This window comes from Trematomus bernacchii, unplaced genomic scaffold (assembly GCF_902827165.1).
Source record: "Trematomus bernacchii unplaced genomic scaffold, fTreBer1.1, whole genome shotgun sequence".
Taxonomy (NCBI): Eukaryota; Metazoa; Chordata; class Actinopteri; order Perciformes; family Nototheniidae; genus Trematomus; species Trematomus bernacchii.
In genome coordinates, this window is record NW_022987588.1 from 5855960 (window position 1) to 5881221 (window position 25262).

Genomic DNA, 25262 nt, shown 5'->3' on the forward strand with positions numbered 1-25262 from the left:
TTATTCATTTAGTTTTGTGAAAAGAGGCCCACCTATCACCATGACCACCTATCATACTTGAACTACATTTAGCTGATTGTGTTCTTACTTTCTACCCGAGTAGAGTAGAATTTTCAATTCAGAAGTTTTACTTGAAATGGAGTATTCAGACCAAAGTGTTTCTACTTATACTTGAGTCAAGGATCTGAGTAGTATCACTGAGCATAACAACATACTGATAACACATGATAATGGACCGTAGTGAGGATTTTAGTATGAAAGAAGTACCAAAGAAGTATGTTCTAATACTCTGCTACTAGTAAGAGTGGTGCATTTTAATTCTAACTTCGAAGTAGGTTTCATACGTATTATCATCACAATTTGGCAACAATTCTAAATGTTATTGATGTACAGTAGGGTACTTCATTACATGGAACCACTGATTTCAGTTTAATACTCAGGCTGTTAATTGTCTATATAGGATATACATATTTTATACATATTTGTATACATATTTGCATTTGTGGGAAACGGTATTTCGATCTCTCTGTCTGTACCGTCTGTACACACAAACTGAAAGATTGACAATAAAGTTGACTTTCAGGTTACAAACAAGTAAAACGATCAAACTTGGCAACCCAGTTGAACAGTTTCAGTATCATTTCTGGTCCTATAGACGTTTCCTCTCCAACTGTGTCAGTCCTTTGTGAGTCATAATTCACTGTATAGCTATAGAACAACGGATATGCGTTCATAATGAGCAATAATGACACGTCACGTGGTAATGGAATTTAGATTTTCTCCTCCCATATATAGTAAAAGTAAGTACTATCACGATGAAGAAATACTGTGTTAGAGTGAAAGTCCTGCATTTAGGTTCTAAGTATAATCAGGAAAAAGTACTTAAAGTTTTAAAAGTAATCAATGGGGGAAATGTATTTAATTTATTTATTTTTACTATAACATATTACACAATTATCATATCATTATCCTTTTATTTATTTAAAAGCAGAAGTGAAGTTTGTTGCAGTGAGTGTAATTTTAACCATTTTCTACAGGACTGCAGATCCTTTGTTTGGTTTGAGAAATGCGTCTCACTAAATTATTAAATATGCATTTAAATAATAAAAAAAAGGAAAATTGGCAAATCCTTATATTTGAAAAACAGTGACCATAAAATGATTGTCATATTCACATTTAGAGTGACTTGACAATGATCAAAATAGTATCTGATAAATCAATTAGTCAATCCACTAATTGATAAATCGACTAATAGTTTTAGTGCTGCTAGTATTTACTGTTGGGTAGATTAGTTTATAAGAAAACGTGACATTCAACATGCTCTTTGTATGTTTTGTATGAAAATAAAAGACTGAAAGGAAGTCCAAGAGACAGTGACTGATTCATCATAAGTCGTTTATGTAAAAAAAAAATTGACAAGTCACAAAGTGACGCACCATACTTAATGTACAATATAGCATCTCAAATAACAAACATTTCATGACAGACGGAAAGTAATGAACAATATCTACATTCAGAACGTGATCCCTCCACGGGGAATAAGTTAGCGCTTTACAGTGACCTCTGATTATCCACATGGAGAAGCTTTTTTTTAAACTGTAGCGTACATGAAAACTCACAGAGTTAGACCATGAGGCCGTAAGAGACCCCAAAAACACAAAGTCTGGGCAGCTGGTGGCAGAACAGGTTTCTAATGACAACAGAGGGACAGCCAACAGAGTAAAAAGACAGTAAGAGAAGCAGGAAAATTATAAAGTGACTAAATACAAGTGGGCTTTGTTGTTTCGTAAAAATAAATAAACATATATTAAAGGGCAAAGCAGAGGAGAGGGTGAGTAGACACTGAGAAAACATCCATTCAAGCTAAACCAGCTGCATTTATCTCTCTCCTGTTTTATTTAACAGTGGATTTATATACTCCTGCCTGGGTGAATTACTGCAGATTACACAAAGACAACTCTGTCATCTGCATATAATCACACATCTTTCCCCACTTGGGAACACACATGGATGCATTAACTGAGATCAGTCCTGCTGGCCCATTCATACATCATTACATTATGAACAGAGGGTTCTTCATTCGAAAAAAACAGACAGGAAGTGTATGACTGGAGGAAGATCCTTTGACTATACTTACTGTGTCTGTGATGTTTTGATATATTCAGTTTCTTCACCACACAATTCACGTCCCTAACATGTGCACATGTACAACATTATCTTAAGAATTGGTGTGTGCATGATGTTTAAAAAAAATATACAGCTTTCTGTGGAAACAAATTACAAGAATTCTTCTGATGTTGGCAACACAGCACAGATGCAAGCATTCACGAGGGCAGTCTGGTGAGGAGGAAGTGCAGGAGTTCAGGGTTTGATGTCCGGGAAGCTTGTGTAGGTTTCACTGCAGCTGGACGACGTGCTGAGGTTTCCAGAGCCACTGCCTTCTGGGAGACACACACATATTGAGGTACTGTTGCTTAAAATCTGTTCATGTGACTTAATCTTTATTTGGGATTGTTTGTATGAATACCTGAGCTGGTGAGAGACTGGCAGGACTTGGACTTTCCAATGAGTGTGATGAGACTAGCAGCAGCGATCCAGCCCTCTGTGGAGCTGCTCAGGTTACGCACCAACCTGAATGACCACACAAACACTAAAATAATCATTTCCGATATAAATATAGTTTCTGATAGGTAGCAGTAAGGCTGTGTTCTCACCACTGTCCGTCTTCCCCCTCCTTGACCAGCTCCACCATGTCTCCGCTCTTCAATGAGAGCTCTTCAGCGCCGCCCTGCTCATAGTCAGCAGTCACTGTATATTTGCCAGCAGTCTGTTTGCAGTGGAGAGAAGGAAAAAGAAAAAAGATATTCAAATCAAAGTCAAATTCATCAAGAATAACTTTATAATGCACGACATGTCAATTTGACAAATAAATCAACATAATTTCAGCCGCACTAATCAATATTTGTATGTCCAAAATGAACCCACAGAGAAAAATCATCTGTGATGCTCACAGCACTACGGGGCATTTAGGTCTTTTTAAGCTACAGATGCATTGATCAATTAGCCACTTGTTGAATATTATCAAGCTAATGCAGTCTATTCAATCTTCACTTGTCAAATGTACACATATAGGCTTAATGATGTCAGTGGCAAGTTTTCAATGAGATGGTGCACACTGATTACATTAAATATGCACTTCTGTTATGTCATGTAGACAGACTGTGTACTTATCAGCTGTCTGCTTCAATCCGAATTAGGTCAGGTCAACTACAAAAAAAATAGGGTGCATCTCTACTACGGGGGTCATTGCTTTGGTTTTCTTCACTATTGGTTCAGTTTCTCTTATATAACTTATTTCGAGTGAATGAGCTCTGATAAACCCACTATATGCTAAGTGCCTCGCACCAAATGAAACACATGTTAGCATTTAGAGCCAGATATTTCCATTTGGAGTGGCGGAGGCAAATCAAATGTCAAATGAAATACTCATCTGACTCCTAATGATAGCTAATGTTGCTCTGTGTCTGCTCGGAGAGTCAATATGTGACTTATGTTCCTGACATATTCAGCTTCCTATTTGGGGACAATTGGAGGCAAGTCCCCATAATTTAAATGTGTAAACGGTCCCCACAATGTGACATGACTGTGACACAAAGACACTCACCAGCTTCTTGCCGGTGTCCTCCTCTGGGTCAGAGTTCAGAGGCTCCTCAGCGCTGGAGTATCCGTCACGCTCCTCTGAGGCGTCCAGCGACAGGGAGGTTTTGTTCCAGCCTGAAGAGAGGATGAAGACAAGTGTTTAGTTCACAGCAACACTCATCTTCTGCTGCCGTCTAAAAACGTGCGTGAAGTGGAGTGAGGAGTCTACGAAGTGTGAAGAAGTGAGAGGAGGAACTTTAAAAAGCTCTATTGAGAAGAGAGAGAAAATGCAGGTAATCCCAGGAGGAAGCTTTCAGTTCCACAGCTACAAAAAGAAAAAGGCTTGACTCTGAAGTCAGCAGCACCCTGAATCCCTGTATACAAAGCCAATGGTATTTTTTCATTTTTTGTTGTTGCAGAAAATAAACTCTGTGGCAAAACAAAAGTTTATAAATCACATGTTTAGTTCAGCAATATCATTTTCATAAAGGAACCCTACTTTAGTGATTTTATAAGCGTAATTGCATATCCTAACAGTCAAATAAGTCAAATTAGGCAATAAAAACTAACTACAACCTCGTTGCATGATTTTAATGTCCCCACTACTAAGTGTTCAGCATAATGACATTCGGTAGTCTTGGCAACCACTTTTTTAAAAGACATATGAAACCGAGGAGATTGGGGTACAGGTTGAAGTATTTTATAATAATCTCGTATGCTTGTGTTCGCCACAGACCTTATTTCCGGCATCTCACCAAAAAAACCCATTCAAATGACCCATCAAGGGAGTGAACCAGAAGTGTAACATTCCTTACTCATTCTCAGGTTCAAGAACTCATTCATGCAGCATTTTATTTCTAAAAAACGTCAAGATTAGGAGGACAGGCATGCATCTTCAAATATTAAACCCTGTGACTCAAACTAAGGAAAAGTGGCAGGCAGAACTTCTCTATATTAGTGCGTATTTCTATGACTTTAAGCCTGAAAGGAGCGTGGTGACGTGTTACAGCAAAGCATTCAACTGAGAGAGGGTGTCTATAAGGGGTTATAGTGGTGAGACAGTGGGCCCAACACTGTGTACCTCTCAACTTTGTCTGTAAGAGACTAGAGGAGCTGCTCCACCTGACCCTGTTGAGGTGGAGCGGGGGAGGACCTGCATCTGAGGGACAGGAAGCGACAGAAACACAGCTAGTCATTCACCAGCAGCAGCTACAGCCAATGAGATGTTAGAGACTCTGAGACAGGAAGCAGACAGGAGGAGAGTGCAGATGTTGATGAACAAACTAACTACCTTTGAAGCCGAATGGCGTCGGGTCGCTCTGCCGTTTCGTCTTGTGATCGGGGCTCGTAGGAGAACCTGCTGTAAAGGAAGAAAGATCGATTTTAAGATGTGGGTTGAGTCAAGAAATACATCACAACTAAGATATAGACATTAGGAAGGCACATCCTGACAGCTAACACAAAAGGCCGACAACTATTTCTAAGATGGGAAGCGCAAAGCAAAACACAGAGTCCAGCAACAGACATTTTCCAGAGAGACCATTTGTCACAGTAGCACAGGTGTCACTAATAAAATAAATGGTGACTAAACTCCATTTAGTAGCGTCAGTTTCATGGTCCTGATATTGCTCAGAATCACACTGTCACGGTTTAATGCTATAAGTAACATGTGCTTTTTCTACTAGGAAAAGCCAGGGCTGTGAAAAGACATTTTGCTGGACTGAATCAAACTGGGGGAAAGCTGAGTGATACCTGAGGACAGGAAGATCATCATGGATGGTAACGTAAAGCTTTTATCATCAGAAGGCTCTGAGGAGGGAAGCATGCAGTTTTTGACCTTCTGACCAATCGTCTTTGCAGTATAATACATTGTTATTTAAAAAAAGAGCAACCCTGCGGCATCATTTGAGTATCACTGGCATATTGTATTGGCAACAAAGGAAACATCTAGTCTGTTTCTTCTAAACATACCAGAACGGCTATAGCTCTCCAGCTAAGTGTTCAAACATAAACTTATTTATTTTTATAGGAAGGTATTATACTATTTCTGTCTAATTCTTGGCAGGGATCAGGGATGTCTCTCTGATTTACTGACTTTCAGTAACTTGTTGTTACTTTACAGACATCTAAAGAAAGCCAATATCTGCCAAACAGGACTCTTTGCCTTTGACTAACTGGACATACATGTTCTTATTGCACTGATACATAAGATGAGGTGGTATGTTGGATATGTGTTTGTCTGAATTGGCCTGCAGTTACCTTTCTGAGCTTTGAGGTTACTGAAGCCCTGTAAAGTAAAGCGCTTTTTAGCCACAGCAGCTCGGTCTGAGGTCGGGCTTGTCACAGCCTCTTCTGATCCAGAGAGTAAGACAGGACAGACAAACAGAAGCAAGCAAGAGGGTCAGTTTAGCGAGTACGGAGGAAGAAAAGAGAATACAGATGTAAAGGAGATATGATTTGATTATATGATTCAGTAGAAAAGACAGGAAACAGCAAAGACATGGGTTAATCACAAAGAGGCACACATTACATGTAGCCGTTTGGACAAGACAAGCTCTACAAATGCTAGTACATGTGTTAAGAAATACAGATGAATAAGAGTTTTCTCTGTTTAGTTGGCTGTCACTCTATTCACCTTTTCCTGTAGGCTTTGGTGAGGAGGAACAGTTTGCCTCCAGGCTGCAGGGCTCAGCTTTCTTCTCCTCTCCTCTCTTTAAGCTCTTCTGACCGGACTTGAATGGACTGTGTTTGGACAGAAGTTTTTTTTTTTTTTATTATTTTTTTTTAACCTTTATTTAACCAGATAAAAAGCATTGAGATAAAATCTAATTTACAATGCTGACCTGGCCAAGAAGGCAGCAACGTTACACATTTTTACACATAACACAGACATATAAAATACAGAGAACACAACTAAGTAAACAAAAAAAAACGAAAAGCAGTCCCTACATTGTGCACATTTCGGACAGTAAGAAAGGTACACTACTTATTACTGCAAGAGCAGCTGGTGGTAAGGACCTCAGACAACTTCAATTTAAAGCAGGCTATAGGGACAAGTGCCGTCAGTTTAAGGCGTGATTGAAGGTCATTCCAAGACCAAGGACCAAGTGGAGAATAAGAAGCCGGATCGTTACTGATCAGCTGAAGATTCATTTTAAAAAGTCCTTTTTATAATAAGATGTTGGGAAAAACCGACTTACCTGAGATTTACTGATCCACTGAGAGCAGGAGACTGTACAACCTGATCTGGCGCCCTCTGCTGGCTCGCTTTGAAACACAAATAGAGAGGACAACGACTGAATAAACATCCATTATGCACCGTTTTCTTTCACAGTCATTACTGCAAGAAAGCAAGCGTGTCAGCTTCTGGTTGAACAGGGATATCAGTGAGAACATTTCATTTAGAAAAACGTTTTATGATAACATCCTCTCTCTCGTATGTGTAAACCTACTTGGTAATAAAACCGATTGTGTACCTCTGCATGCTTCCAGCTGGGTGGTCAGCACCTTCCTGATCTCATTCACCCAGGTGGTTTTTACTTCTGCCGTCGGAGCCTGAAACAGGAAGGTAAATTATTTAAATAAAACCTATATAGAAAAGCTTGGTGTATTCTGGAGGAAGATATCCATTTGCATGCGTATTGGTCAAAGACAGAACATTGTACATTAAGGATAAATCCTGTCATTTTAAATGTATAATTCTCAACAAATTCCATAAAATAAAACACAGAAATGTTCCTCCTTCCCACCGTCAGTGCCGATGACATATTTCATTTGTCAAAAGGCTAAGCAATTTCCTAAACAGCGAGGCACTGAAAACGTTCTGTTGTTTTAGAAATTATTTTTAAAACAACAGAACGTTTGGCTTCAATATTAGCATCACATTATTAAGAGCAAGTGAGAATTTGCAGCACCAGGATGTAGATGAGGGATTGAATAAACTCTATAGCAGAGAGGGTTTTATCAGGCTTGGGCTCCAGTTCTACTACTTCATGGGTTTTGTTTACAATTAGAATAAAACATAGCATATCAACACGGTTACGTCACCGTACCTGAACAATATACACCTCTTCTCTGGAGTTGCACCAGATTTCAAACTTCTTGTTGTCTCCCTTTGCATTCTCAGTAATGCCGACCGCACTCATCTGTAATCAAAGATATCAACCAATCAATACAAATGTTTGTTATAGATATATAAATATAATGTAAATGGCAGTATAGGAGACAAACACAGCAACACCCAATGCAGCCTCACATTGAGGGACTGTTTGAAGCTGTATGAGGGGGCCTTCTCGTAGCCCTCCCCGTTCTCCTCCCTCCTCTTGCAGAAGAGCAGCGTCTTCTGGTGGAGGAAGAGGTGCCTCTGCATGGGCTTGAAACGGGCCAGATCCTTGACCTTGGCGTGACCTTTCTTGTGCTCCGTCCACACGCTGAATGATCCCTGCATCAGCAGCTTCCCCAGCTCACTCTTGTTCCCCTGAGAAAAGACAGGTGCTGTAAGACAGAGCCAATGACCGCCTACTGCTTTGTACTGAAATGCTGTAAAGAGGCCATCATTAGATTTTTAAAACAACTCAATCTCTGTTCCATTTAATGCATCTGTTTTCTGTCCAGTCTCTGTTCTGGGATGTGAACCAGTGAGGCACTTTATGTGTGTTTACTGGCACTTTACCACTAAACACCAAGGGCACTGTATATTGTTTTTTATAAATTACATTTGTATTGTTGACTTAGCATGTTTTTTTCATATTTGTACTAAACGTGAACAGTTAATTTTGTATTTTTTATGCATTTCAGTTGCATTAAACAATCGTTGTTGTTTTTTTGTTTTTTAAATGAATGTTTCTCCTTCCCTGTTTTCTGTCTAGCTTTGTGTTATAGGCCGGTGTCCATCTGGAGGATCACTAATCTGAAAACACACATTGTAAATCAATTTTTTTCTTTTTATTGTATATCATTTCATAATTTGTGTTTTCGCCTTCTCCTTTTCTTCATGTCATATTTTTCATTTCTCACTTTTTGTATCCCCCCCTTCTTAGTTGGGTTTTATTAAATCACACAGACAACCATGCAAGAAATCCAATGTGCTTGGTACAGTCCCAGAACATCACACTCCACCACAGATCAGTGTGGCTTTTCACTACTTCATATTCAAACGCTACACTCAGCATGTCTCTGTCTTCCAGTTTGTTCCAGAGATCTATTCAAAGCTTTGTTCTGCGTGTGTTTCATGTCTCACCTCATATCCTGTGATGGCGATGAGGTGCATGGAGTCATTGACGGCCTTCAGGATGCCGAGGATGGAGGTGAGCGCCGCCTGCAGGTCGTCAGCCCCCTCACAGCTCTTACTGTACTTCAGCATTTCCTGTAGTCAGAAACAGTACACATTAAACTTGTTTCAATAACTGAAGAGCAGAAAATACGACTGTAAAGACATCAGCGAATAGGAACTGCTACCATCTAATCGGAGATACAGGGTCCCGCGATTCAATAAAGTCAGACTACTTTGTGCATCAGTCAAATGCACGCTAAAGGCTCTTTGAAAAGGTGTTCTCTCAGTGATTGTGCTGTTATGTTAAAGGTTTGTTGTTCATGTATTGTGTCTTGACATTTGTCCATGTTGATGTTACACATGGAGCTGCTGTGATGCAAGTCAAATGTCAGACTTGATCTGACCATTAAACATAGGCGGAGTTTGACATTTGCGCTTGGGGGGGCAAACCTTTTTCACTGACGTCAGTACACAGTCCCAACTATTGCGTGGGGTGCTACGGATACAGTAGCAATAAAGCCAGCGCTCACCGCACTGAGTATGGCTTTTCCACATAAGAACACAACTCGTCCCGTCATGCACGCCTCATGCCCGCCGTACACACACACTCATATGGAAGGGGCGGTCTCTCCCCCCAACAACAGTGCATTACATAACTGTAAAACGTATCATAACTCTGCACATCTTATACTTATTTGATAACTACTATATCCCTTGGTTACTTGAACACGCTACAATATTATTAACCAGTGTCCTACCTTATTCAAATATTGATATACGAAATATTTGTATTGGAACCCCCCCCCTGCCCCCCCGCAAAATCCGCCTATGCCATTAAAGTATTATCATATAGAATCTAGATCTTACCTTCAGGAGCAGCTGATATTTGGTAATCCTCTGAACAGGCTTCAGCAGGTAGGAATCTAATCCAAGTTTATGCTCCAGCTTCTTCTGACACTCCTGAGGGAAATACATAAAAGAAAAGGATTGTATTAAATAAAACAAACAAGCTAATATTTACTTTAAAATCCTGACAGAGGTGACTGCTCACCTGGAAGAAGGCACAGTCTGAGCACTGCCTCCACAGGCTCTCAGAGCGAGGCTTGTTGTGGCAGTACTTCTCATAGATCTGCAGGTCTGTCATCTAGAGGAAGGCGGTGAGAACATTTGCATTCAGGAAACCTCTTCAGCACAGTTGGATTTACATTTATATGCTGAAATGTCATAATTCACTTACCCTTTCAAGAAAACATCTTCCAACCAACTCTGGGCAGTCGGTGTACTGCTCCAACTCCCTCAGAAACGTCCTGGAAACAACAAAATCATTGTGTTGATGAAAAGGGAAGAAAGAGTTGACCATTTTATAGAATGAGCTTGATGGCTGGGACATGTAAGTATTTGAAAGAACATCCATAACATTCATCTGGTTGTAACTTATATATATATATATATATATTCCAATTACTTGTATATAGACTATTCTGCACAATTTCTATTATATTATATTTGATTTGATTTACTATTATCTGTTTTATTGTGTTGCACTGTTGGAGGAGCCTGTGACCTAAGAATGTCATTGTCATAACTACACTGATGTACATATGACAATAAAAGCCTTGAATCCTTGAATCATTAATGACAGGCAGGTGGCGCTCCTTCACCTCTTGTGGAATTGGTAGATTTCTGGCATGTTGCCAAACAGAACATCCTTCTTGTTCTGCAAAGGAGCGGGGATGAGGGGAGCCATGGCTGCATTATCCATCTCTGAGGCATATCCCTGAAACACACAAAACAAAGTCTTAACCCGAGCAAAAAACTGAGAAGAAGAAACATTTTTTGGAGAGAATAATAATAATAATACGTTTATTTCGTATAGCACCTTTAAAGGTGGGGTAGGTAAGTTTGAGAAACCGGCTCGAGATACACTTTTTGTTATATTCCATGGAATGCTCTTAACATCCCGATAGCAATGAATATCTTAAGTGCTTTGACAACAAATCCATAAAAAATGTCATCTGTGGAAGCCGTAATACTGTAAAAAGCACGACCAATCATTTTAGCCGGCCCGGCTAAAATAACTGGATGGCCTACCTGCCTGTCAGCCTTCCATCTGTGCACAAACTTATCTCGTGCCCTCATTGTCATGTGCGCGTTCGTGTGTGTTGGAGGAGGGGCTCTGTAAGGAAGTGGCAGATTTTTTCCGGTTGTGTATTTTCAAATTCTAGCGCACTCGAGCTGGTTTCTCCAAAATGACCTACCCCACCTTTAACCTTTCACAGAAATTGAATTCACAAAGTGCTCCACAAGAAAGAACAAAAGTTCAAGTTAAGACCACAGAAACATGAATACAATAACAACCAGTGGCGTTTTTATATGTACAAAAGTGGTGGGGCACAAAAAACTTAGATGTCTATATATAAGCTTCTGCAGTGACGTGCAGTGAGGTTCATGGCTGGTGAGGCACTGGCACTGACTCTTCAGGTTTACAAATATTATATTTTGACCTAAACCAAAATATAATATTATTTTCAAAAGCTTTTTTTGTCTGATGCTTCGATTAATTTTAAACAGACAGTTCAACAAAAGGATACCCAAAAAATGTCATTTTATCATTTAAATATTGAATTGTTCTCTCTTAGTAAGATCCCATTTTCAATAAAATGGCGGTCTTACCTTGACTTGAAGATGAAGTCCATTTGCCTATCCTTCTGGACAAACATTTCTATTACTTTTTTGTAAAAGTCCTCCTTATGTTCTTGTAGTTTCAAAAGTCTATCATAAATCTAATCCATAGATTTATGATAAAAAAATTATATAAGTAGGGTAGACATGTGGATGTTATCCGGCTAATCAAAACGTGCATTTACGTTTCCCACAGATCTTATTTCGAGCTATTTTCTAAAATCCTCTGGAGAAATCTCATTGCTTTTTTGTGCTTACTTCCTGGTTTTAGGACGCGCCACTGCAGCTCTCTCGTCTCCTCTTCACACAGCACACTTTTCGCGGCACACGTACTTACAGCCAATCAGCTCTGAATGATTTGAGATCACGTATGGTGGGGATGGTAGCTCCATGCCCCTCTGGTCATTATTTTTTTGCCACACACATTTCATTACAAAATACTCTGAGCATGCGCAGTGAAGTTTTTACAGTCACGTTCACTTCACAGCGAGAGGAAGGGGCATAATCAGGTTTTGTCCCACATGGCTCTAAACAGCTCAATAGGCACACACTGTGACTGTAGACACACTAATTAGAAGAACACAGACTAAAACAGCAATGTACAGACGAATCAGATGATTAAACATGATCTTAAAATATATTTTATATATTTTTTTATTTTTTTTTTTGCATTTTTGTAATCATTATTTGTAATACTTTCTGCTGACACTAGGTGGGGCTGTGCCCCACCTTCCCCTAATGACCAGTCGCCACTGATAACAACATAAACAATAAACTTATATATAAATAAACACCTGTAAGACACAGAGCAGCTCCTCAACGTAGGCTCTCTCAGTTTCCAGCAGCTCGTTCATAACGTGCCTGCAGACATGAGGAGGGGAATAGGTAGAAAGGAAAGAGAAAGGGATCAAATGAAGGATTTGACTCTGTAGATAATGAGATAACCGCCACACAGTCCATCTGCTGTGTAATTCGATTACAGATGAAAGAGCGGCTCCCCTCACCTCCTGAGCACCGCCAGGTTCTCCTCCTCCTCCGATAGAGAGGCATGTCTGATGTTACCGTCTCCGTTCTGCAGTTGGTCGTTTTCCTGGGAAGAAAAAACATCGGGTTACCGTGATAAGAGACAGACAATACAAAGTTTAGAGACAGACAGTGTGTAGACGGGACAATACCACACTCACTTTCTCACAGATGTTCTCAGAGTCTGTCTCTGAACACTTTTTCTCCTGCGGAGCTCTGTGTGCTGAGGAAGGGAAACAGGAAAGTTCATGTTTGGAAACAAATTATGTTGAACTCCTGTACAGAGGAAGTATATTATTACAACAAGTTGGTTGGTCATTCAACATAATATTTAAGGCATAACATGATTGATAGTATATATATATATATTTAGGCTTTTTTACATTTTTAATTGACACATATTGTAGACATTTTGGTTAAATCTCAAGTATTTTAATTGTATTTACACTAGATTTAGAACAAGTCAAAGGTATAGTCAAATAAATAAATTTTTAATTTTGTGTTATGGGATATTACCTGAAAGTACAATATGAGAAAATAAGCATTTGTACCAGAGAACATATTTACTGCTTATGTCCGGTCTATGACTGTCTTTACCTAAATAATGTTGAAATCACACCTTGAGGTTTTGCCAAAATTGTTATGAAAAAAACATGTAAATAAAATGTATTATATTACAGTTAGTATTTAAATACTTTTTAAATGAATATTAAAATATCTAAATATGACTAGTATACAGTAGCCCTTAATTAAGCCATGACATATCTTGATGACTGTCAGCATGTTGGAGACTGACCGGGGGAGCTGAGAGGGGATTTGATGAAGGCTTCGGGTCTGGGGGCCACCGGCTGCACCGGCCGGGTCTGTTTGGCTGCGAGCTTCTTCAGGCTGACCCTCCTCTTGTCAAACATCTCCTGCATGGACGTCTGCTTCTGGAAAACCTTCTCCACTTGGTCCTGATGCACAGAAAGGTATGAGAGGAGAGTCAATAAGGACATGTGCTACACATTTAAGTTTTTGTTCTAATAGAATTTTTTTGAAATTAACATTAATGTGTTGGGTCTACTGTTTCTTATTCATTTTGAGACATACTATACAACAATTTATATCAGTGACACTGTATGCTATAGGCTTAGATTCAAGATATCTAATCAGATAATTGAAAACAAAAAGGGAAAATTACTTAATTACTTATAAAAGATCATCCTTGTCCGTGTTGTAAATAATAAAACAGCTTTTTAAATGATAAATAGACTTACACATTTTGATCAACTCTGGCAAAAATCATACCACACTGATGTGAGACAAAGGATTATAATTATAACTAGAACAATAACAACAATAATAATCTGGACATTTTTTATCTATTTTTAATAGTTGACCCAAACATTCCCAATCCATTTGACAGAGACAGAGCGATGTTGATCAAAGATGTTTTTTTCGGTCGTCTTACTTTAAACTGCGGGTTCAGCACCGCCTCGAACTCGGTCCAGATGTTACCGAGTTCCGTCAGTTGGTTCTGGCCTGCATCGTCAAGGTAACGCTCCAGCTCCTTCAGGGCTAACTCTGCCCCCTCGTGTGATTGACACTTGTCCACAGGCTGAGACGCCAGCATGTAAATACCATCATCGACCCATTTAGACGCCTGAGGAGGACAGCAGAAGAAAAAGAGTCAGTCAAAGCAACAACAACAAACAGGACAAAGAAACTAAACCATGTGTGTTTTTCTTACTCTCTCCAAACTGCGGTGCAGCTCCATGGCTTTGACGAGGTGCTCCTTCCTGTCCCTCAGGCTGCTGCTCACATTCTCACTGATCGCTCTGAGCTCGCTGCATTTGGGCTGAATGGAGTCCTCGGCGTAGTGTGAGTTCTGGATCAGCTCATCTCCCTCACGGGCCAACGACGAGGCTCTGTTCAACCCGTCCTGAGTGGAGTCATAAACATACAATTATTATTATTCATTTTCCCTAAATCCTTCATATCTGGATGAGTCTATTTTTAGACATATTTCATACAGTTGCTCAGCACTGGTTGTGATGCTTTTTTGTATAGCCATATCATATAACAGATATACTGCCAAAAATATTGAATCGATTTTTAATGTCAACCAAAATGCAAAGCAAACATGCATCAAGTCAAACTGAAACAAAAATGACGGCCCTTTTCCCCTAGATGGCAGTGTAGAGCAAAATTATTTGATAGCAAATCAGGATTGGTTATGAGACATTTTGTAAAATCTCTTTTTGTACAAAGCCATAATATTCTTGGGCAGTATTTAATTACCACTACAAAATCATGGCCATATTCAGCCAATGAAAGTGACTGAAATGTGCATTTTGAAGTGGATCTGGGTCCATATTAGATTGAAAACATTTTTAAATCTCTTCTAAGTAAATGTAGAGGATTTAACAGATTTGGAAGATACCATATAGGAGTACATAATCGCATCTTATATTTGTTAGATGTGTTTCTATCCTGTATTTTAAAACCCTCTTAGTTTTTAATTGATGTATATGTCAACACTGTGGAAACAGCTTTTCAACCCTCTAAATATTCTGTACATATTGCAGATTTGACAATAAAGTTGACTTTGAATTGAACTTAAATGCTTCCTTTGCATTCGTGAAATGATGCTCAGTAAGACCTTTTTCAATAACGCACCTGTATACTTTGATTTTTGTACGTTTTTTTACGACTACGAGATTAACAAACTATTTTGTAACACTGACTGGCTCAACAACAAACAAACCCACCTTATAGAATATATCACTCATCTATTCATGGCATGGTCCAACAAAGCTTTGATTGTGAGGGGTGTCACTTACACAGACTCTCTCCTCATACGTGGTGAGTTCACAGAAGATGTGTTCAGCGTGGGCCGGGCTGATCCCCACCTCAGAGAAGGTTGAGAGTTTCTCAGACACCTGATCCAGCAGAGCCCTGACCTGAAGCAGCAGAACCACAGTCAGTGTTCAGGTGTAAACAGGATCATGTGGACTCTGTTCAAGTCTTTCACGGACGATTTAACCTGAGCTAACCGGCTCACCTCTCTGTAGTTGTGCTCAAAGTGGCGCAGTTGGAGACACTGCTCCAGTTTGGTTTGATGCCTCACCCAGAACTCATCGAAAGCCCTTTCTGTCTCGTCCAGCTGAGACAACAGTCTGAAAGAGAGGGAGACAGCAAAAGATTGAATGTTAAAAAAAAATTGAGTTAAATGTAACAAAAAAAGTCAAGAGAGAAATGAATAGAGGAGAAATGCAATGGGAATAGTGAGTGAGGTATTTGGATATATTTTCAGTTTTTAGGAATGTTATGTAAAGCTTATGCACGTTGACATGTCAGTCGTTGCCTTCAGTGTTGCTTAAAATACTGAACTGACTGACCTCAAAGCAAACTGCCTTGCCAACTACTTTTATATATATCTAAGGATGGCAGAGCTGAGACAGCAGTAAGCAAATCACATGCTTTCAAAACAACAAACCAACAAAGAAGTCTTCTGGGTGTACTCTTTGTTGCATGGATGATGATTCAGTGCGAAGGCAATTTAGGAACATTTGTGCTGTACTAGAACAGTAAATATGACGAAAGACACTGTTAAACACTGAGGCCAGGAGACAAACTGAGAGGTTTTTATGCCAGGCTCAGCTCAGAGAAATATATTGCAACATAAGGTGATTTTTGCAACGTAGCATCGTTTTTTAGTAGTCATCCTGCAGCGACATGTATATCTAGTGGTTCTCACCGTTGCACTGTAGCCAGGTTCTCCAGTTCGTCCTGGTTCATGTTGTGGTCGGGGTCTCGCACCACCGGTTCATTGATGCTCTCCAGCAGCCTGCGACCCTGACCCAGAGCCACCAGCAGATCCCCCTGCAGACACACACAGACAGATTCGGAGATGTTATCCAAATACATAACTCTCATGCATGCCGAATATATTGTTTACCCGTGAATAATGTATGTGTGTATTAACAGTGTTACCTTCATTTTGTCTTTCTTGTTGGTGTGTGTGCTCAGCAGGACGGTTGTGGCCTGGATTTCATTGGGGAGTTCAGTTTCAGCCAGCTCGGTCCCAAACGACTGCAGGATCTGAGCTGTTTTCTTTACCATCAACGCAAAGCCTTCTATAGCCTGATGCAAGCAAGACACAAACAGCATTATCAGCATGCAACTCTCTTTTTGGAAATCAAGAAAATGTCATTTGTACAGTGAGTTCAGTTTTTAGATTCAGATGAGGCTTATAAATAATACTTTTAGTTTGAATGCCGTTGCACTTCTTCTTGATTTATTTTCACATTTTAAATAGAGGGTTACATAGTAAAATAACCATGTTTTGAGGATGTAACCTTTGTCTATATACTAATAAAGACTGTTGACATAAATGCAAAAAACACAGCCAGTCAAATGTAGCTAGAGCATCTCAAATTAAACAATTTTGTTATTAACTTTACCATGTTTTTATCATTTATCCCTCTCATTGTATTGTGCTACAACACAGTGATGTTGACCAGTGTACATACAGTGCGGTGAGATATCCACTTCTCATGGCAGTAGTGCTGCGTTCCTCCGAGCTCCAGGGTCAACTGAGAGCGGTCGATGTAGGTGTGCAGATCAGTGATGGAGCTCAGCATGATCACCTGAACCAGAAGATTATTACATACATCAATTGGTCAATCCTAATGAGTTTTTAATGTGAATTAAAAAAGGACTTGGTTAAGCTCCACTTTATAATAATCATATGACCGGCAATGGACACTATTCACTTCTTATGAGTCTCATTTCTATATTACAGAGGGATATAACAAGTCACTGATGCAGTTTTCTGGAGGTGAGAGTGAGTGTACGCACCGGCACCTTCATCTTGAACTCATCCTTGTTGAACTTGAAGAGGATGTCTGAGAGTGTTCGCTGCAGGAGGGCGGTGGGCCTCAGAACCAGAACCAGCTGGAGGTTCCCTGGGAAGGAGCCCTGCGACGAGAGAGAGGACAAAGACTCAGACTTTCATTTACACAGCAGAGAGCATCCTGAACCCCGAGTCCATTATACATCACTTTTCACCAGGAGAGTCTCTGTTCTTTCTGCTGACAGCCTGCACTTCCTTTATATTACTCCCTGCCTTTGTATCCCCTGTGAAAACCCTCACTCAAACACATTAAAGCACGTGTGTGGAGTGTGTTGAGAACAAGAGAAGGGGAAAGACGTGGGGGATGTCGGACACCCTCCTGTGGCAGGGACATTAATCTTCATGTCCCTGAGACGCTTCGGCATGAATAATGAGGCAGACACCAACTCCTACATGTGTTCAGCCTCATGTATTCAGGGTTTTCTGTTATCGTTGAGATACAGTGAACACATTTCTAAGGTTGTACTTCTATTTTGGGTACAAAATAGAAGTACAACCTGGTGTTTCTTTTTAGTGGCTGTTTCTTTAAGCCCCCTGAAAAAGGCCCATTGTTTCGTTGATTTAAGAGTGACTTCCAAGTAAAACATGGAGCACTTTCACAAAGGTAGTTCTCAAGCCGTGGGTGAAAATACTGAGATAGAGAACATTATTTTCCAATTATGCATTTGACAAAAAGGGAGCCAAATCTGAATTGCTTGACCCATGTTTTCTGACTTAAGCTGCCTACAAAAAATTGATTGAGTTTTTTTAATTTCACTGTTTGTGGTTGAGTAGTTTTTCCAAATATATGCCCTTGACTTTGGAACAAGTAGAGATTTCTTTGCTAACAAACATACTCAGCATAAAGCAAAGATATCCTACCTAAGCAGAAAAAAGGTTTATTAGATGCTGTCGGGACATCTTTTTCATATTCATCACATTGTGTAGCTACCACCCATTCTGCTCAGCCATAGGACTCAATAAAAAGCTAATTAAAATGTCATGGTTGACACCGACTGCCGACATTAGTACTGCTGTGGAAGCAGTCGGATGATGGTTGAGTCTGGACACTGATCTCCCCGCCTGAGGCTATGCGATTGTTAATGCTACTTTAATTAGCTAATGACCTAAACGGCTGCTTCGCCTGATTGGCTGCCCTTCCCATGTGAGTTGGGGAATGCTGGCCTAAGCAAAAATGACAATGAATACATCATTTATAAAAACCACAAGGGATAGGCACTGCTAATGGAATAAATAAATCAATGCTGTGTTTGTCCTGGTTGACCTGCCAAAACCAGGAGGAGCACTGGGAAACAAAGTCATTCAACCATCTGGAGGAATGGAAATTATTGTGCGGATACGACGGTTATACCATAAAACAAAGAGCTATAATATATTGAAGGTTAATGGGGTTAAATACGTTGTGCAGCTCGGAAACTGGCTACCTTCCTAATAAGTCTGGCAAGGGTTTATATTTGACTTATAGTCAACAAATCCCACTAAAAGATCCAAATGTAAAACTGTGCAGCCATAGCCAAAACCATTCAAAATGTTATTCCTCAGTGGCATATAGGTCTGTCCAATTAACTATTAAAAAATATATTCATGAGCAACATTTTCTAACTGGGTCATTTGAGCCTTAATCACATTGGACATGTTCACTAGTTTATTTTTGAGTCCATCTCACAAACATCCAGTACCATTCTGTGAATCCTCAGCAACCACCAGAGTATTTGTGGTGGGAAGAAAGTCGCGGTTTAATACCCTATTTGTATAAAAAACTACTGTTGATAGTAAAATATTTAGTTATTTGGTAAGTATGAATGGTTTTAGGCAACACACTGGGTAAAATAAGCCGAAGGTATTGAGAGATGCTCAAAATAAACGTTTTTTTTTTATCTTGTTATGGCGTTTTTCAACAACAGAAACACTATATTAATTCTCCAGTCTTGACCTTTGAATGTATGTGGCAGCTCCTAACTATTCAACCGTGCTGCCTGGATGTGTGTTTGCCGACAGTCATGGTCATGGTCTACTTGTCCTTTGTTCTTTACACGTCCACACACACACACACACACACACACACACACACACACACACACACACACACACACACACACACACACACACACACACACACACACACACACACACACACACACACACACACACACACACACACACACACACACACCACACAGCACACACACACACACACACACACACACACACACACACACACACACACACACACACACACACACACACACCACACACACACAACACACACACACACACACACACACAACACACACACACACACACACATCACACACACACACACACACATCACACACACACACACACACACACACACACACACACACACACACACACACACAACACACACACACACACACCACACACACACACACACACACACAACACACACACAACACACACACACACACACACACACACACACACACACACACACACACAACACACACACACACACACACACACACACACACACACACACACACACACACACACAACAATAAATTACATGGTATATTTGGTTTGCTTTAGGATTGACAGTAACTCAGCAGACTTAATTAGGCTCGGTCTGCAGACACACTTCCTGTCTGTCATCAGATCAAACTCAGCCATGCACAGCAGCAGACAGCTTTTCCTTGAAACACACTGACCCACATTCACACTAGCAGATGTATACACAAGTGTGCTCATATACAGACACACAGGAAGACAAAGGGGAATCCATTGACAGCGTAAACATCCAATATACTCGCTTATCCTGTCTCTCTCACACAGAGCAAACACAACATGTAAACACAGACTGAATAACCTGGCAGAGTGAACACATCAGAGTGTCAGCTGAATACAATATGAACTAGTCTCCGCTAGACAATAAAGCCTTGAATCTATGGGGCTGCAACTAACTCTTACGTTTGGTCTATAAATAGTCAGAAAACAGAAGTAAATGTCTGCCTCAGTTCCTCCTTTCCAAGGTTATGTATTTAAATGTATAGTTCTGTCAGTTTATTACCCAGAAATACAGTTTAGTATGAAATTATTTATACCACGAAAAGCAGGACATTTTTGGTCTAAAATAAAATTTGTGTGACATTTTAGCGTGAACAAATAACTGGCAATTGTTTTTCTGGTCGTCAATTCTTTGAAGCTCTACTCGACTACAAATATACGCTGCTATAGATACAGAAGTGCCAGTTTTCATTATAATCCATTTAGCAGCACGGTTGAATCACCTCAACAGGACATTATTGCAGAGATCAGTGAACGCTGCCTATTAGCAGCTTGTCAGCCAATAAAACTCCCCCTTGTGGGATTAATAAAGCTTGATTTAATTTGAAATGAGCGATGTGGTCTCCCATGTGGTCTCAGGAGACATGGGAGCTGATATTCATCTCTCATTCTCTCTCTCAGACATTTCATTTTCTCGTATATCCCTCTCTGTGTTGACTTATTGCTGTGCTGCCTTCAGTGTTAATGATAGATCTGCCCAAAACAAACGCTCCCCTGTTTCCTGTATATCAACAACAATAAACATTTATGTACTGCACTGACAGGAAATAAAGGTTAATGTTGATATAAGTGAAGGTGGTAAAGCTGTTAAAAACTTGTGTCGACATTGTTTGAGCCCCAAAAAGCAATATAGTGCGATGAGTGTAATTCTCCCCCACACGTTTTAAGGAGCGCTGCCAGTGCTTCATCACCTCTACACACAACACATGAAACACAGATGAACAGATAAGCATTTCAGCTCCCAGAGGAGAACACTGGGACATGAGAAACGAGCGGGGGGGATGCTCCACTGCTGCATTGTATCCAGCCACAATAAAATGACATGAGTAGTATCAGTTATGTGTCTCAAAACAAGGTGTGATGAAGCAATGAGAGAGGTGATAGGAAAACAAATGATGTGCAAATGAGAGTTTATACAACAGCTTCTCTGCCTGCAGGAGCACGCAACTGATTAAGATATGTAGAACATCTCCTGAAACACAGCAGGGAAGTCTATAACCAGGCTGAATATGAGGCATCCATAACATCAGTATCTACTCTATTGCACTAATATACATGTATGTCATTAGTTTATAGTATGTTGCCATGTTGGAGGAGCCTTGGACTTAAGATGTTTAGTGCCATCTTGTGAATGAACGAACAACAGAAACATTTTCTCCTTCTGTTTCCTTTTTTTTGGCATGTGACTGTTTATTTGTCACTGTAACTATGGAAACACATGGCAGGCTGTGATGGTGGTGGGATGGAGTTCAAGGACGAGGTTGGCTCATATCAACCCCCCAGGGCGGGGGTGATATTAGGGTTGGAGCTGTGAGAGGGAGAGAGATGGAGACGCTCCAAACACCTTCCTCTGGGCGGACAGACCCCCCCTCCCCTCTCTGTGGGTGAGGGTGAAGGACCTGCACTCTAAAGAAATGGTTCCTCTCATTTAGATTAAAAAGGGCTGTTTCTCTTCCAACACAGACACAAAGAGACTACAGGTGAATAGGCTAAGGATTTGAACTAGAAATCACCATGAAACTTACCTGGCTGATCACATATTTTAAGATGATATGTCTTCGAATGGCAAAATAATGTAGTTTAAATGTGCAAATGAGGCATTATCTTAAGAAGTCCTTAAAATAAATCTTCAGAATATAGATAGGAATAAAAAATGAAAAGTTTGAATAATGTTTGTGCTACTCAAGAGGAGATATTTGGCTCAGAGAAGGAACATTTCTATTTAGTTTGAAGACATGTATAGTTAAATACACTTCCCAAAATATTATCTTTATTGACGTAAATAATACATATTTGAACTTTTGTGAAATGTTATGTTTTAATTTTTAAATAAGTCATTATCTAATGCCAACTTTTTGGTGAATTTGGAGATCTTTAAAAACAATCATGAACAAAGTAAAGTATAAACAGAAAAACCAAAAAATTATTATTTTGATGTTTCCATTCCATTATTCTGAAGGACGACATGCCGTGGAAGCAAAATAGTTTAAACCCTCAAATTTGACCTATAGTGTTTCGGACAGACAGGAAGTAGGTGCTCCTCCACATGTACACACACACACAAAGAGAGACTTACTGCGATTCGAAGCAGGGTCCCCTTCACGGCTGCCCATCGGTCTTGCCGGCGATCAATAACCAGAATGAAACCCACTCCCGTCGAAGACAAACTAAAACACACAAAGAGGGAAAATGTTCAACTCAAACCAAACAGTGGACTAATTATACACACTAACTTGTGAGCAGATCTTTATATAACAGCACGATGAATGGTGAGAGAAACCAACTTTTAACTCACACTTACAAAGAATAAGTAAATCCACACACTGCCACAGAGACAGTCTGTGCAGCAGAGACTTTTAAAGGACTGAAAAGTAGTTAGTCTTCAGAAAATGCAAGAGTTTGAAGAGGAGAGATAACAAAACGTAGTTTTCCTTTGCCGTGTGCACAGTGAGACAGTGGAGAACTGAAGTGCTCGTTCACAGCTTCTTGTTTTGTTCTGCTGCTCTTTATCTTCTTAGACAGCTGGTGCAGTCTATAAAAGGAGATGCGCTGAAGTACCTCCAGATTTCTTGGCCATCAGCCCCCAGTTCTCCCCCTGCACCCCCCCTTTGTTCCCCGGAGAGATGAGGGCTGAGCTTTACACAGCACCAACAATCAATGACAACCGCATGTGCATCACACCGGCAGACCCCCCTGTTAAAAACATGCTGCACCTACAGCACAGGTGCATCACTGACATATAATAATCCAGCAGTCCTCAAGTATCTGTTTTCAGGTCCATCATTCTGCACACACAGATAAAGAAATGCAGTCCTTGAGATAATGGAGCCAGAATAAAAACACAGATCCAAGGATGTGTCTCAGAGGTAGATCCAGTGCTGTTTGAATAAGAGGGAGCCAAATGCTTCGAACCACCACAGCATCCACACTTGCCCCCCCCCCCCACCCCACACACTGCATCTATCAGCCGTCCAATCATACACCAGGAGCTGCTCAAGCACAAGCCTATTGCAGAGTGATGAGCGGATCTGGAAGCCAGTCAGCAGATCTTAACATATGTGGGGGAGGGGACAGGCTCGAAGTGAGGCCACTGTACGCTTTACCTAAGAACATACAGACTGTTTATCCATGGCTCCTTTTTCACTCTCCTTTACAGTAACGTAGGTTGCGGCATTTCTTATCCTTTTTTCTGCACTTGGAGCTTTTCCTTCTCGCTCAGTCATCCACACAGACACTCTCAGCCACTCAGAGACCAAACTGCTTTACATCTCAGACGCAGAGGAGGAAGAGGAGGAGGAGGAGGAGGAGGACAGAGGGCGAGTGGGACAAGAGCTTTTACTGCCTTTAACACATTTACACATTGCTGAGATGAGAGGATGGTTTATGGTGAGAGCACGGTGAAATGAGTCTCTGCTATAATCCTATCATGTCTGGCAGATTACTTTCTATTGCTTGTGTCCTATTTGATTTTTTGTTTAAGTTTCCATTCCACAATAATAAAATAATATAAAAAATATGAATCTGTTCTTGTTCTTAAAGGTGGGGTAGGTCATTTTGGAGAAACCGGCTCGAGTGCGCTAGAATTTGAAAATACACAACCGGAGAAAATCTGCCACTTCCTTATAGAGCCCCTCCTCCAACACACACGAACGCGCACATGACCAATGAGGGCACGAGATAAGTTTGTGCACAGATGGAAGGCTGACAGGCAGGTAGGCCATCCAGTTATTTTAGCCGGGCCGGCTAAAATGATTGGTCGTGCTTTTTACAGTACTACGGCTTCCACAGATGACATTTTTTTTATGTATTTTTTGTCAAAGCACTTAAGATATTCATTGCTATCGGGATGTTAAGAGCATTCCATGGAATATAACAAAAAGTGTATCTCGAGCCGGTTTCTCAAACTTACCTACCCCACCTTTAATTTCGTTGGGACTAAGAGTTTTTTTTCTTTTGTTATCCTTTTTATTTATTGATTTAGTTTGTTAACAGAGGCACCTTTCTCAAAATACAAGCTCATGTTTTCTACATAAAGTGTAGGTTCAAGACAAAAAAGAAACAAAAATTATTATTATTAATCGTTTTTCTCCAAACATTGATTAATCCTTTGGTCTTATAAAAAATAAAATAGTTAAAAATCACCATCCTAGACAAAGTCGAAGTTGTTGTCGTATAATATCATGTTTTTATCTGTTTAACATGTGTTTAGTTTATATGCACAACAATGAGTATATTGAGTATAGTTAACTTATTGTACTGTAAACAGACACTGTTTCACATATAAATGATTAAATTCAAATATTCATAGAAACCGTCTGGTGGTGTTTCTGCTGCACATGCATGAGTGTCCTAATAATAATTGGATTCCTCCGGACAAAGTGTTAAGCTGTGAGTTTTGAGAAAGGTTAGTGGCGATGCAGCGATGAGGGAAATGTGCTGCATGGATGCATGTGCAGAGGTAGCAACTCACATGTTCCTGCACTCTGACTGATCAATACAAGAGCAATGGTATGTCAAATCAAAGACAGATTAAATAAATAAGCCACGAGTGCAGAATGCGTTTCAAATCTGGGATAATATATTAGTGTCCACTGTATATTTTCAACATAAAACCATCTGGCATTATTATATTCATGAGTGCAATCATATGCAAAACGAAGGGGGGATAACGAGAGAAGGGAGGGCTGGGGACATGGTCGG

The 25262-nt window shown here is 40.1% G+C and overlaps 1 protein-coding gene across 13 annotated transcripts in view; it reads right to left on the reverse strand.

Annotated features, from left to right (window-relative positions):
- Positions 1-1377: 1377 nt before the first annotated feature.
- The window catches only part of mcf2lb (mcf.2 cell line derived transforming sequence-like b), a 45483-nt gene continuing 21598 nt past the window's right edge, over positions 1378-25262 (reverse strand). For 4 of the 13 annotated variants that reach the window (XM_034128857.1, XM_034128864.1, XM_034128855.1 and 1 more), the window contains exons 4-33: positions 22639-22729; positions 17462-17581; positions 17134-17250; positions 16595-16744; positions 16359-16483; positions 15663-15777; positions 15442-15561; positions 14349-14540; positions 14070-14261; positions 13413-13572; positions 12778-12839; positions 12598-12683; positions 12388-12454; positions 10573-10688; positions 10149-10218; positions 9963-10055; positions 9779-9871; positions 8879-9004; positions 7895-8116; positions 7692-7784; positions 7092-7194; positions 6840-6906; positions 6275-6381; positions 5899-5991; positions 5392-5448; positions 4931-4999; positions 3665-3774; positions 2715-2827; positions 2528-2631; positions 1378-2441 (exon numbers count right to left, since the gene is read on the reverse strand). In XM_034128857.1, coding sequence (XP_033984748.1) covers positions 2362-2441; positions 2528-2631; positions 2715-2827; positions 3665-3774; positions 4931-4999; positions 5392-5448; positions 5899-5991; positions 6275-6381; positions 6840-6906; positions 7092-7194; positions 7692-7784; positions 7895-8116; positions 8879-9004; positions 9779-9871; positions 9963-10055; positions 10149-10218; positions 10573-10688; positions 12388-12454; positions 12598-12683; positions 12778-12839; positions 13413-13572; positions 14070-14261; positions 14349-14540; positions 15442-15561; positions 15663-15777; positions 16359-16483; positions 16595-16744; positions 17134-17250; positions 17462-17581; positions 22639-22729 — 3313 coding nt within the window. In that variant the 3' untranslated portion in view covers positions 1378-2361. The remainder of the gene's footprint in view (positions 2442-2527; positions 2632-2714; positions 2828-3664; positions 3775-4930; positions 5000-5391; positions 5449-5898; positions 5992-6274; positions 6382-6839; positions 6907-7091; positions 7195-7691; positions 7785-7894; positions 8117-8878; positions 9005-9778; positions 9872-9962; positions 10056-10148; positions 10219-10572; positions 10689-12387; positions 12455-12597; positions 12684-12777; positions 12840-13412; positions 13573-14069; positions 14262-14348; positions 14541-15441; positions 15562-15662; positions 15778-16358; positions 16484-16594; positions 16745-17133; positions 17251-17461; positions 17582-22638; positions 22730-25262) is intronic. The other 9 variants (XM_034128859.1, XM_034128865.1, XM_034128858.1 and 6 more) reach the window with 6 other exon arrangements.